This window comes from Saccostrea cucullata, unplaced genomic scaffold, assembly GCF_032062105.1.
Source record: "Saccostrea cucullata isolate Sc308-1 unplaced genomic scaffold, CSIRO_AGI_Scuc_v1 ctg463, whole genome shotgun sequence".
NCBI classification, from domain to species: domain Eukaryota; kingdom Metazoa; phylum Mollusca; class Bivalvia; order Ostreida; family Ostreidae; genus Saccostrea; species Saccostrea cuccullata.
In genome coordinates, this window is record NW_026925517.1 from 94220 (window position 1) to 107355 (window position 13136).

At 33.9% G+C, this 13136-nt stretch overlaps 2 protein-coding genes across 3 annotated transcripts in view; one reads left to right on the top strand and one right to left on the bottom strand.

The window, feature by feature from the left end:
• Nucleotides 1-510: 510 nt before the first annotated feature.
• Nucleotides 511-5681, bottom strand: LOC134269059 (protein CFAP276-like). Of its 2 annotated transcripts, none has more exons than XM_062751277.1 (4): nt 5535-5681; nt 4582-4814; nt 2258-2376; nt 511-1476 (listed from the first exon to the last, which is right to left on the bottom strand). In XM_062751277.1, the coding sequence occupies exons 1-4, from the start codon at nt 5613-5615 to the stop codon at nt 1406-1408; spliced, it is 504 nt and encodes a 167-aa protein (XP_062607261.1). In that variant the 5' UTR covers nt 5616-5681; the 3' UTR covers nt 511-1405. The 2 variants fall into 2 exon arrangements, with proteins under 2 accessions (XP_062607261.1, XP_062607262.1); XM_062751278.1 differs by having other exon boundaries at nt 518-1002.
• A 229-nt stretch (nt 5682-5910) lies between these two features.
• LOC134269063 (endosome/lysosome-associated apoptosis and autophagy regulator family member 2-like) overlaps nt 5911-13136 on the top strand; it is a 31814-nt gene continuing 24588 nt past the window's right edge. Inside the window, exons 1-5 of the mRNA XM_062751281.1 lie at nt 5911-6096; nt 10196-10322; nt 11367-11559; nt 11882-12029; nt 12353-12442. Of these exons, the coding sequence (XP_062607265.1) occupies nt 6022-6096; nt 10196-10322; nt 11367-11559; nt 11882-12029; nt 12353-12442 (633 nt within the window). The 5' untranslated portion in view covers nt 5911-6021. The remainder of the gene's footprint in view (nt 6097-10195; nt 10323-11366; nt 11560-11881; nt 12030-12352; nt 12443-13136) is intronic.

Here is a 13136-nt window from a genome sequence, read left to right on the forward strand (position 1 = left end):
CGTGTGGAAGTAACTACAAAATTTATTGTCATGTTGTAAATTTTGTATTTACTACCACCCAGTAAATTCGAAATTTACAACATGACATAAGAGTAAGTTTAAACAATTTTTATGACGTTTTACACTAATTTTTTAGGCAAATTAGTGAACCTAACATCAAAACGCCTTATTTTTCACGTTTGTGACATAACATGTTGACATTTAATTTTGTTATTGACTATACTCGGCACTTAACAGCGGCCATTCGGCAGTGATCGAGGGATCTTTTACGTGCCAGCTCGGGACCACGCTTTATACGGTCTCATCCGGCGGAGCAATCTCCACGTTCAACAGTAGGATTCGAACCAGCGACGTAGGATCAACTCCTTCAACGGCGACTCTAGAGCTATAACCACTGCGCTACGCGGGCGACCCCCAACTTGGTTAAAAAAAGATGATAAATTTTAAAAAAAATGACCTCTGTTTCATCACAGAAATGCTTTATTAGACAAAAAATATTAAATATATAGTTTGTCAATGCAGTATAATAAATAAAGAGAAATGTGAATACGACAGTTCAAGAATGAGTGATTAAAAAAAAACACTTGTATATATAAAATTTCCAACTGAAAAATATTAATACATATTATTTACAGGTAAAAACTATTTTTTCTAAAATACATAATTCTCTTTGTAAATATATTTCTCCAAATATACTAGGTGTATATCCAAAATGTACATGCAACAATATTAATTATAAAGATATGTTTTCAGTTTTTTTACACATTAGGTTGGTATACAATCGCTCTAAATCTGGTAAAAAATTAAATTTCTTTGGAGAGAATTAATATATAAAGATTAGCAGTTTCTTATGAGACTCAGCAGTTAATTATGTATAGACAGCCGTTAATTATGTAGAGACAGCCGTTAATTATGTAGAGACAGCCGCAAATTAAGTGCAGTAGAATCCACCGTCGTGTTTCCGGGAGTACCCGCCGTTTGTACCAGCACAATGGGGACTCTCTATAGAGAAAGAGGATAGGATAGAAAGAAGAAATAAGCTTAAAAAGAAGAGGATAGATAGAAAGAATAAAGCCTGTACATGTATACGCATGGATTTTGTTTTGTGTTCAAGTTCTGTCTGTATTATGCAGCACTTTTATATCTAAAATATGTAGTAATAATTTAAAATATACTGCTTTCTGGTGTAAAATGACCTAGAACTGGTTATAATTCGAAACGGAAATGTACATTATGTCATCACATTCCAAATATACATGTAGTTTACTTTGTTGTTGGTTACATATGTAATAGTTGTTAACTTCAGATAAGAAATCGTCCCCCTAGTCATCGTAATTCTGTCAATCTGTCTTTTAGCATTTTTTTTAATGATGTGGTTTAATTCTTGTATGTCATTATTATAAGTCTAAGACGAGAAGAATCCCCCGTCAGGTTTTCGAGTGTAACCTCGGTTTGTTGTTTGTGTATGGTGACCCTCTGTAAAAAATCAAAGCATAATTGTTAAATATTTAATCTTAATGAATACATTTATCAAAGATAATGCTATAGGTTACATGTATATTTAATTATTATTTGTACTTAAAAAATGTATAAATAGGCAAATAAACTTATTATATATTCCAATATACATTTTTATAAAGTTTTCCTGAACATGCCTGTTATATTTACATGTAGACATTCAAAATTGATTCTGAAATCACTTTACTGTGGATTAAGGGGGGGTGGGGTGGTCTTTTAAAGTTATCCAAAATATTCCTGTTAGCCTTTAAAAGGGAGTGGTATGCCAAATGCCCAAGTACAAAAAAAATCAACTATAAATTCATTCCAATTTGTTCTATGCATTCCCTCCCAGAAGGGCTATCTACCCATAAACTTAAGTTTTATTCCATTAGGGTATAAAAGTAAGTAATCAAATGTTACAGAATTTATCAGTCTATAATTATGCTTTCAATTAATATCCAAATATGCACATCATGTATTTGCCAAATCTAAACCAAAAGTGCTATATCATTAAGTATTCTTCATTAATGCAGCAAAACAAAATACTGTGGCCACTCCTTTTAAAAAGATAAATAAATGAAATCTTAAAAAAAAACCCTTCTATTTCATTATAAGCATGTTATTGTGCTCATGTAAATAAATTTTAAAAATAAAAAAATGAAGTCTTTCTTTTGCAAATAACTTAAATTATATTAGCATTTTTGATAAAAATTACCATTACACATATTGAATAATTAAAAATAAAGAATCAACATACCAATTGCATTTTCAATAGAATGGATGCTATCTTTCTTTTTCTGCTCTATAACTATAAGAGGATGATTCAGGTAAGGCTTTGGCACAATAACTTCAACCTCTCGGTTCTTTAGAACTCGTCTGTAAATAAAAGAACATTGCATAAAAACAAATACTTAGAAAAATATTTGTAACAAGAGGCCCATGGGCCTTATAGGTCACCTGAGCATTATGCAACAACTTTCCAGTGATTAAATTTGATTCATGTTTTAAGCCAGATGCTATGGCATTCACAATTTTGAAAGAGGCCCCATTGATCATCATAACTATACACTTAGCAATTGCTTAGTTTAGTTACCCGTAGATAGGGTAGGGGAACAAAAAATGCATTTCAACTAATCAGTAATATTCAGTAATTATAAATCAGTAGTGCCCCTACCACACATGAACCTCTGACCCTTAGGCCTAGATCCACACATTGCACAATTTTTGAAATTGGCATCCTTGCTTTTCAAAAGTATTTAATTAATACCAAAGAGCAGATTTCAAACAATTCATTCATTTTCAGTTTATAAGTACAGCCCCCTCTATGGTACCCCTGACTCTGGGGCCTTGATATTCACAAATCTGTAAGATTAGGACCCTTGCTCATCATAACCATATAGGTAGTTCATCTTAACTTAATATCCAGGTGCAGAGAAGAAAATTTTCAAAGAATTCATGTCTTTTCACTATATAATCAATAGATCCCAACCCCTAACACCAGAACCCCTGACCCTGGGGCCATAAAATTCACAATTTTGGTAGAGGCACTCTTGCTCATCATAACTATGTCCTTAGTTAGTTTATTTAATACCTAGGAGCAGAGAAGAAGATTTTCAAAGAATTCATGTATTTTCACTATATAATCAACAGAGCCCCACCCTAACACCAGAACCCCTGACCCTGGGGCCATAAAATTCATAATTTTGGTAGAGGCACTCTAGCTCATCATAACTATGCACTTAGTTAGTTTATTTAATACCTAGAAGCAGAGAAGAAGATTTTCAAAGAATTCATGTATTTTCACTATATAATCAATAGAGTCCTGCCCTAACACCAGAACCCCTGACCCTGGGACCATAAAATTCACAATTTTGGTAGAGGCACTCTTGCTCATCAAAACTATGCACTTAGTTTATTTAATACCTAGAAGCAGAGAAGAAGATTTTCAAAGAATTCATGTATTTTCACTATATAATCAATAGAGCCCTGCCCTAACACCAGAACCCCTGACCCTGGGGCAATAAAATTCACAATTTTGGTAGAGGCACTCTTGCTCATCATAACTATGCACTTAGTTAAATTATTTAATACCCAGAAGCAGAGAAGAAGATTTTCAAAGAATTCATGTATTTTCACTATATAATCAATAGAGCCCTGCCCTATCACAAGAACCCCTGACCCTGGGGCCATAAAATTCACAATTTTGGTAGAGGCACTCTTGACCATTATAACTATGCACTTAGTTAGTTTATTTAATACCTAGAAGCAGAGAAGAAGATTTTCAAAGCATTCATGTATTTTCACTATATATATTAATAATCAATAGAGCCCCGCCCTAACACCAGAACCCCTGACCCTGGGGACATAAAATTCACAATTTTGGTAGAGGCACTCTTGCTCATCATAACTATGTACTAATAGTTGGTTTATTTAATACCCAGGAGCAGAGAAGAAGATTCTCAAAGAAATAATACATTTTTACTATAATCTATATAGCCCCACCCTAGCACTAGAACCCCTGACTCCAGGGCCATGAATTTCACAATTTTGGTAGAGGACTTAATGCTGATTACAATCATGCAAACAGTTTGACTGCTTGATGTCCAGGAGTATTTTTTAAGAAGAAGATTTTTAAAGATTGCATTAATTTTAGGGGTTTTGGCCCCACCCCTCAGGCCCCAGGGGGGCAGGGATCATGAAATTCACAATTTTTGTTCCCCTTCACCCATAGATGCTTTGTGCCAAATTTGGTTGAAATTGGTTGAGTGGTTGCAGAGAAGAAGCTGAAAATGTTCAAATGTTAACGCACGATGGACGACGGACGACGCACGACGACGGACGGAAACAGATACCAATAGGTCACCTGAGTTTACTCAGGTGACCTAAAAATACAGGGTTAATATATCTTTGAAATTAATGGTCAGATTAGTTTGATCTGAAGTTCATTTCTTGCTGATTTTTTGAAGATTTAAAAGTTTATTATTCTAAAATTTATCTCTGACAAGAAGAGATTTAATATTGGATTCACGGGGATCATATGCTGAATGACACACTTTAGAAAAATTCAGCAATGCAATTTACCCAGTGTCTTCACCGGCAGTTTCGGGTTGGATGAGGGTTTCATTTTTTGCTCTAAGGAATTCCTCATGATGGTTATATTTCGACTTAAGGACAAAATCTAGACTGTCTCGAGGTGCCTTGGGATCCATGTGGTAAATTTCTCTCCGAGACGAAGCCAGAGTGCAGGTGCCATTTAGTCTGTTCCATGGATCCTCATTCTGAGCCAGGTGGACTGGAACATCATATGCCTTTTGCTGTTCATAAATACAATGTGATATTTTATCTAAAATTGTATTATACATGTAAGTAATCAAAATAACCCAAAGATATGTGGTATAAGAGGAAAAGGGTGAAATTGAATTTACAAATTTTTTTTAAAGCTGGCGAAAATATAAATCAATTATTAAAATTCAATATGAAAAACATCAATATCCAGAATTCATGTTTTAGGTCATTTAAAAAAAAATGATATATTATATCAATAGCTACCTACCATTTTTAGACATTAAAACATGAAAGCACAGAATATTTATAAATGTGTGTACAATGTGCACATAAGAGATGTAAACTGTAATTCATAAGTCATGTTTACGTTTATTTTAATCAATACCGAGACACCTTTGAATAATGGTATCTAGATTTTGAGGAAAACAAAGCTTCTCTTAAAGGAAAATATTACTTGAAATGTGTTATAACGAAGCATCACAAACTGTTAAGAATTTCGGGTGGATTTAGGAAAAGAAAGGGGGGGGGGGGGGGGTAGAGCTATTCATAAGTAAGAGACCTTTATGAAAAAGATAGCGAAGATTGTTGCCTTTGGAGCACTTTACCTCAAATCTGTTTGTTACATGTACATTTCTGATCCCTTTCATTAAATACAGGACACAAATAAATGCTAAAAGATCTATATATTTTACAATACCGAACACAATTCATGTTAAACAACATATTGACATTTTTGGATAAATACATACCTCTGTAGAGCTTGGTCCATAGAAATTCTCATCATTTTGTAATCTTGGAAAGGGATAGGGGTCTCTTTCTGACTGCATCATTGTTGTGATTGTATTGTAAACGCGAAAGTTCACGCTCTCGTTGATGTAACTACCATGGATACACAAGTCTCGTTTAGAACGTGACTTACTAGATCTCTGTAAAAAAAATTAAAAAAAAATATTTTTATGGTTTATTTTTCTCTGAAGTTATTATTTTTGCAATACATATTTTTATTCATTTTAATATTTTTTATTAATTCTTTTTTTTTAACTGGTTCTCTTTGTTTATATTTTTAACGCATGCCCATCATTAATATCCGGTTACTGATGGAGTGACAGATGACTGAGATGTAACGAATAACGCATGTTAGCCTTTGTTGGACAAGAAAGCGCGCATTATTGTTGAATAGTCTATACACCCACACTGATTTTTAGGCTATATGTTTGAGGACGATATTCAGTGAAAATGAAGCTTGTATTCTTTGTAGTTGCGATGTTCTACAGCGCTGGAGCCACGACAACAGTGACAACATGTTCCAAGGTTTGAGTTTAATTTTCTGGACAGAGACTTATTCTATAAAATATGTCTGTGAAACCGTTTGGGTGAGAGCAGAAGCATTGTAATAATTATTCCAGTTTACTCGTTTTGCTGTCTCTGATCAAGCTGATTATGAAAATATTAAGTTGCATTACAGCAAGAATGTGCCCCCTTTTTTTGAGGGGGGGGGGGCTACAACTCCTCAGGATATCTGTAAAGATCAACTTTTAAATTTTTTCTGAGCACTGTATATAGACACTCACAGCCTCACGCAGAGTGCGATAATACTTAAGTGGTTTTGCACTGGATGGGAAGAAGAAGTGCGGGACTGATTCCCTCCTGCACAGATTTCAGCTCAAATTATCAATGGCTATTTTTATATTCACATTTTTTACCTAAAAAATGAAGATATAGTGATGCAAGACATAATTCTATCCAAGAATATATCGTAGAAAATTCCATATATCTGTCATTGTTCATGCATGTCCTCATCACAACCTGAATTAATCAACCATGTTAACTGACCTTGATCCATTTTATTTTTGGACAGCCAATGAGAGTGATACCATACAATACAATCATCTATCAACATCAAAATTTGCTTCATTAAAATATTCTAAATTTCAAGCACAATTTAAGACTCGATACATCATATGAGAACATTCATATCTGCTGAGGAGAGCAGCTAGTAAACTTGCAGATTCATTTTATTTGGTTTTCAGGTTTAATTGGCTATGTTGTTGTTGACAGCGAATAAAAATTTGGTCTTGTTAGAAGTAAGTTGTATGTAAAAGCAGTTTATTTTGTCTGTGGTCGTCTATATTTAAAAAATATTTTTGCACCATTACGGAGATGCTGTGGAATTGTAGCCCTCTCCAGAAAACATCAATTAAAAAAATCTGAGAGGGCTACATTATTTCATCTGACTTTGTCTCATATCATATTTTTGAGCAGATTGTATCTTTACTTCAACTTATTTTCCCCATTCCGCTTCCTGTGCAGAAATCGTATGGTGCAACATTATTTTGGGCTGCTTAGACACTTGAAAAAAAAACCTTCCAAGTGAAACTGTACTAAATATATGCCAAAAATGATGAATTAAACAGATTTTCCCCTGTGATTTTAGTCCAATGTCAGAAATTTGTATCTTTTTACTAGTAAGTAATGCACCTTTTACCTGTTGATTTATCAGAGCCGTAATCCCTTAATTACAAAGATTGTTTGATATTTTTTTATTCTGAAAGAAATTTGAAATTAAAATGATTCAATCAATTTCTTTTATTCTGGAGAGAGATCATGCTATAAATAATATTTTTGTCAGTAATCAATCATAGCACAATCATTGCTATATTTAATTTGCAACCAAATGTAGCTTTCCAAGATTAAAATTTTAAAAATTTTAACCTCAAATATTTGGCATTGAAAGATTTTTTTCAGTTTAAAATATCACATTACCACAAGCATTGAATATTAAATTATTGCATATACCATGGTTGAATGTCAGGCAGTTGAATCTCGGACAGCTATGACCTGTTACAGAAAGTAAAGGACAAACAAAAGAGACATGTACCTTTTCAATATGGGGAACATATAGAAATTGTTATTAAATCATTTATAAACATACTTTGAGAATTTTCTCTCATAATCATTGAAAATCGCTCTACATGAATAGCTTTTAATCAAACAAAAAATACTTTATAATCATGATAATTATAGATTATTGTACGATGGAACAAATACACCACAGGTTGGTGTCTGAGATATTCCAAAAATGTTTGATAGAATGGAGATGAACCCTCATACATTACACTTGCCTGGAACTGTAATTCTATAAATGGACTAATTTTGAGCCCATCCCAGTATAGTATATCATGATTATGATGTCATATGCTTGTTAATATTTGTTCTTTGTTGTGTTTGAGTATTTGTCATAAGGCTGTTCACATATTCAGAGAGAGAAGTTGGATTATGCATTAATAATATCTTTAAAAATTGAAAGTTTGAAAAACTATGACGCAGGAAAAAAATTAATAGTAAACTATTAAAATATCACTCAGGAATGAAGTCTTCCTTTACTGTATAATAGTTGTCTGGTAACATAACAGCTGAGCTGCTGTAAAACCCTCCAGGGGTTATAGTATAGTATCTGCCTCTCACACATGGACAAAGTACAATTAGTCTGACTGGACTTAAATGAGTGAAGCATTAGATAGGGGCACCTGTTACCAGCACACATTTTATATAACAGCTGGTCAGATGATTAACCAGTGAACAAGAGTTCTGTGTAACACCCATATAAAGACAGTTCAATATCAATATACTGACAATAAAAAATTTAAAGAAATACTCATATTTGTGAATATTGGTCACTTTTTTGTAATAAATTTGCCATCTTTCTTCTTTGTAAATTTATTAAAATTCCTAAATGTTTAATGTTATGATGAAAACTCAATTAGCATTATGCAGATGCATTTCGAAATACCACATTGGCACACTCATGTCCATATTAATCAAATTTCATTTCAGTTATTTTAAAAATTGTTTGATATTAATTATTTTATTTCCCTATTCAGAGGGATGACATTAATTATAAATTACACATTTGTTTTTTTCCCTCAAGTCTAAAGCTATAGTAACACTATAGAATTGCATGATCATTTTCTTGGAAGCTGTTAAAAAATATTTTCACAGTAAATCACTAAATGACACAATTTCTGGCATTTCTTCTTAATGCTAGGACTGCCATTAATATATGTGAATGTAAAATTTATACTGGTGGAATCCTAAATGGACGGTTATGAAGATTTGTGTACAAAATTTATTTTGAACATAAGTCTTTTTTTGTATAATAGCTACTTAAGATGAAACTAAAAATAAATAAGTTTGAAGAAAAAAAGGATGCATGACTATATCTATCACATTTTCATGTAAATATCTTTTAACAATTTTAGAATTTTTACCAGATTATATGAAGTTGTTAAACTTATTGTAACTGATCAGTTTTGTACAGATCTTAAACACCACCAGTGTTTAAATCATGTGTTTACCATAGCTTGTTTGTTTGACATGCAAATCTATAAAAAAATCCCCAAAAATCCAGCCTATCAGCTGACTGATTATATTTTATTTACAAGTACAAGAAGGAATTCTCATATTAATTAGCTTGATTTTAATGTAAGGATTGAGAATTCCTCATCAGAAGTTAGGTGTTAAGTTAGAGAATAATAACTATACTATCATGTATGATGAACATGAAGAGATGTAAATTCCCAACAGAAAGTTTCCACTTGTTTGATTTTATGATGTAGTACATATATTGAGGCTTTGATCATGCTGATTAAGACTGGCTCTGTTTAAATTAAGATGGAGAGATTGTGATTTTAAAGGTACACAACAGGGAGGGCCCTGTAAAATTAAAGTCCTGTTTATATGAGTATCCTTATTAATTTATTCTAGTTGTGAGTCATGTATTAACAGTCAGATCAATATTATACATTTGGTCAGAGTATATTTTCATCTTGCTGATAAACACAGCTAGTATTTATTCTGCATGTACCGGTATGTGTGATGCACATCAGTCACCAGTGGTTACAGTCAGTTGAAGTGTTTTGCAAACTTTTATAAATGATAAATAAATAAGTATCTGTAGAAATTAATCGTCAACATTTTTTTCGTTCTGAATATTTAATTAATAATTTAATAGACAAATTTCAGTTGTGCCAGAGTTATCTCCCATTGTTGGCATACAACTCATTTTTCTCAATATTGCCTTTGTAACTTAATTAACTGTATATTTTATTGAAACCATATTTTGGAAATCTAAAATTTTTTTTGTGTTACTAATGCTGGGGAAAAGAGGACAGACACAAGGGGACTGGTAACACATTGTGACCAAAAAAAAACTCATTTGAGTTATTTTTGACAATAACTTGTTTGCATTATACCTCTGACTGTTATTAGTTTTTCCTTTTAAGTAAAATGTTTTTCATGGAAAATTGAACAACCTTTGCAAGAGAAATTTATCATATAAAACAGAGTGAATAAAATGAGGGAACTCTGGATTTAAAAAATGATATTGATTAGTATTTTATCTTTATTTTAGGAGGACCTTAAATATGAATATACGACATGTGATCATAAAGGAGGGAGATGGAAGGTACAAGTCCCCATTGAACCAGAGAAGTGTACGATTACCAACCCTAAACCTCCAACACGGGGAAAGAGTTGTGGTAAGTGTACCATTTCCAACCCAGAGCCTCCAACACGGGGAAAGAGTTGTGGTAAGTGTACGATTACCAACCCTAAACCTCCAACACGGGGAAAGAGTTGTAGTAAGTGTACAATCACCAACCCTAAACCTCCAACACGGGGAAAGAGTTGTGGTAAGTGTACGATTACCAACCCTAAACCTCCAACACGGGGAAAGAGTTGTGGTAAGTGTAAGTTTACCAACCCCAAACCCCCAACACGGAGAAAGAGTTGTGGTAAGTGTACGATTACCAACCCAAAGCCTCCAACATGGGGAAAAAGTTGTGGTAAGTGTATGATTACCAACCCTAAACCTCCAACACGGGGAAAGAGTTGTGGTAAGTGTACAATTACCAACCCTAAACCTCCAACACGGGGAAAGAGTTGTGGTAAGTGTACAATTACCAACCTGAAACCTCCAACACGGGGATAGAGTTGTGGTAAGTGTACAATTACCAACCTGAAACCTCCAACACGGGGAAAGAGTTGTGGTAAGTGTACCATTACCAACCCTAAACCTCCAACACGGGGATAGAGTTGTGGTAAGTGTACAATTACCAACCCTAAACCTCCAACACGGGGAAAGAGTTGTGGTAAGTGTACCATTACCAAAATGGGAAAGAGTTGTGGTAAGTGTACCATTACCAACCCTAAACCTCCAACACGGGGATAGAGTTGTGGTAAGTGTACAATTACCAACCTGAACCTCCAACACGGGGATAGAGTTGTGGTAAGTGTACCATTACCAACCCTAAACCTCCAAAATGTGGAAAGAGTTGTGGTAAGTGTACAATTACCAACCTGAAACCTCCAACACGGGGAAAGAGTTGTGGTAAGTGTACCATTACTAACCCTAAGGGAAATCTGAAATGATAAATAATTATTTTAGTCATAATATATAAAAAAGTCAAATTTATCAACAATGTTCTTAATTTTTCAACTGTATATTCTGTCCCTATAGATTTTACCAATAAGTCTTTATATCAGCTGTATCTTCTATCAGTTGCTATGTTCTTTACCTGTAGATTTTACCTGTAAGCCGGGACAGTATCTGGACATGGAGACAGAGGAGTGTAAACCCTGTGTGGCTGGGACGTATTCCCTCGGGGGTGGTGAACGGTTCGAGGAGTGGGATCAGCTACCCCCAGGATTTAAAGTCTCTGTTGAGAGCCTGGGGTCCTTTTTTCAGGATGAAGAGGAGACTGTGAACTGTAGCTCGTAAGGAAACTTGATATTTGAAAGTAAATAACTACACATAATTGTAGCTTATTAGAAAGCTTACATGTATACTTGACAGTGAATAACTATAAATAACTGTAGCCCATAAGGAAATTTTTATATGTGACAGTAAATAACTATATATAATTGTAGCTCATAAGGAAACTTGACAGAATTTTTGAAAAGATTATGCTGCCATTAATTCCCAGTCTTAAATTGGAAATCTTAGAGTTAGGTCAAGGGGCAAAAATAATTTAGATGTCATTGACTTTCTTTAAACAGCTGATCTTTTTATTGGTATATGATGTATTTCTTTGCCTAGATCATTATGGACGCCCCGCGGGAACTACATCAGCTCCCTGGCCCAGGCCTGTTCCTCCTCCCTGACCTACTCTGTCACCCTGGTCAAGGCCGGGACTATAGAGTTCGAGTACCAGTACCCCAGCTCTGATACCATGTTCCACTTTATTGTAAGTTTATGTAATTCACTCACATCTCTGATACCACGTTCCACTTAATTGTAAGTTTCTGTAACTTGCTGTGATGCTATGTTCCACTTTATCGCAAGTTTATGAAATTCACTCACAGCTCTGATAGCATGGTAATTTAATTTTATCAAGGTATCAATTAATTATAGTGATTTCATTATATGCCTAGGGAGATGAGAGTAACCTGTAAAGTGTGATTGAATTGTTAGCAATATTCAATTTTAGCAATCATGACATCCTCATTTAAGTACCAAAATTAAATCTTTGTTAAAATACCTGTTTAAGTGGTAGCTTCCTGTCTACAGGTCCAGAACAGCAGGTGTCAGACCTACAACGGCCACTCAGGGTCCGAGTTTCTGGAGGAGACAGAAGAGGGGAAGTGGGCCAAGAAAAAGGTAAACCAGTCAAACAAGACACCTGAGGTAGGACGTGTCATTTCCCTGAGGCTGAGCATGTAGATGTTTTGTTTTAGAAAGCTGGGAATAAGTTGAATGAGTAGATGAGTGAAGTAGTTCTGTCTTATTTGCCTGTAAACTACCATTGAAAAGATGGAAATAAGTCATCTGCATCTAACTTTATTGGATTAAATGTGAAAGTATATTCATATGATTGTATTTATTAAATAAAGAGTCTCTTTTTAGTACAAATTATTTCGAACCTTAGATATGAATACAAGTATTTTTCTACAATAAGATCTAAAAAAAAATTTTAAGTTTATAACATTTTTGACTAGTTATGTCTGTTCTCTAGGAATACAGCTTAGATACATCAAGTAAGTTGTGAGGTACTGAACACGCCCTCGGCTTGGAATGAAAACTTGAACCCTCTGATAGCAGCTAACTATAACATGTCACTGTATATCAATGATTTATCAAGTCATTGGACAAGTTTTGAATGTTCACGTCAAACCATCTAAACTTCATTTCAGATGAGGAAAAAAATCTTTTTATCATAGCTTGCATATTTAACCCCGGATGTTACAGCATGAGGAATGAAAACATTTTAAGCTTGATTTTGAGACAAACTCTTGGCTGTATATTACGGCTTCTACCTTCTCATTTACGTGATACATGTATATATCACTCTAAA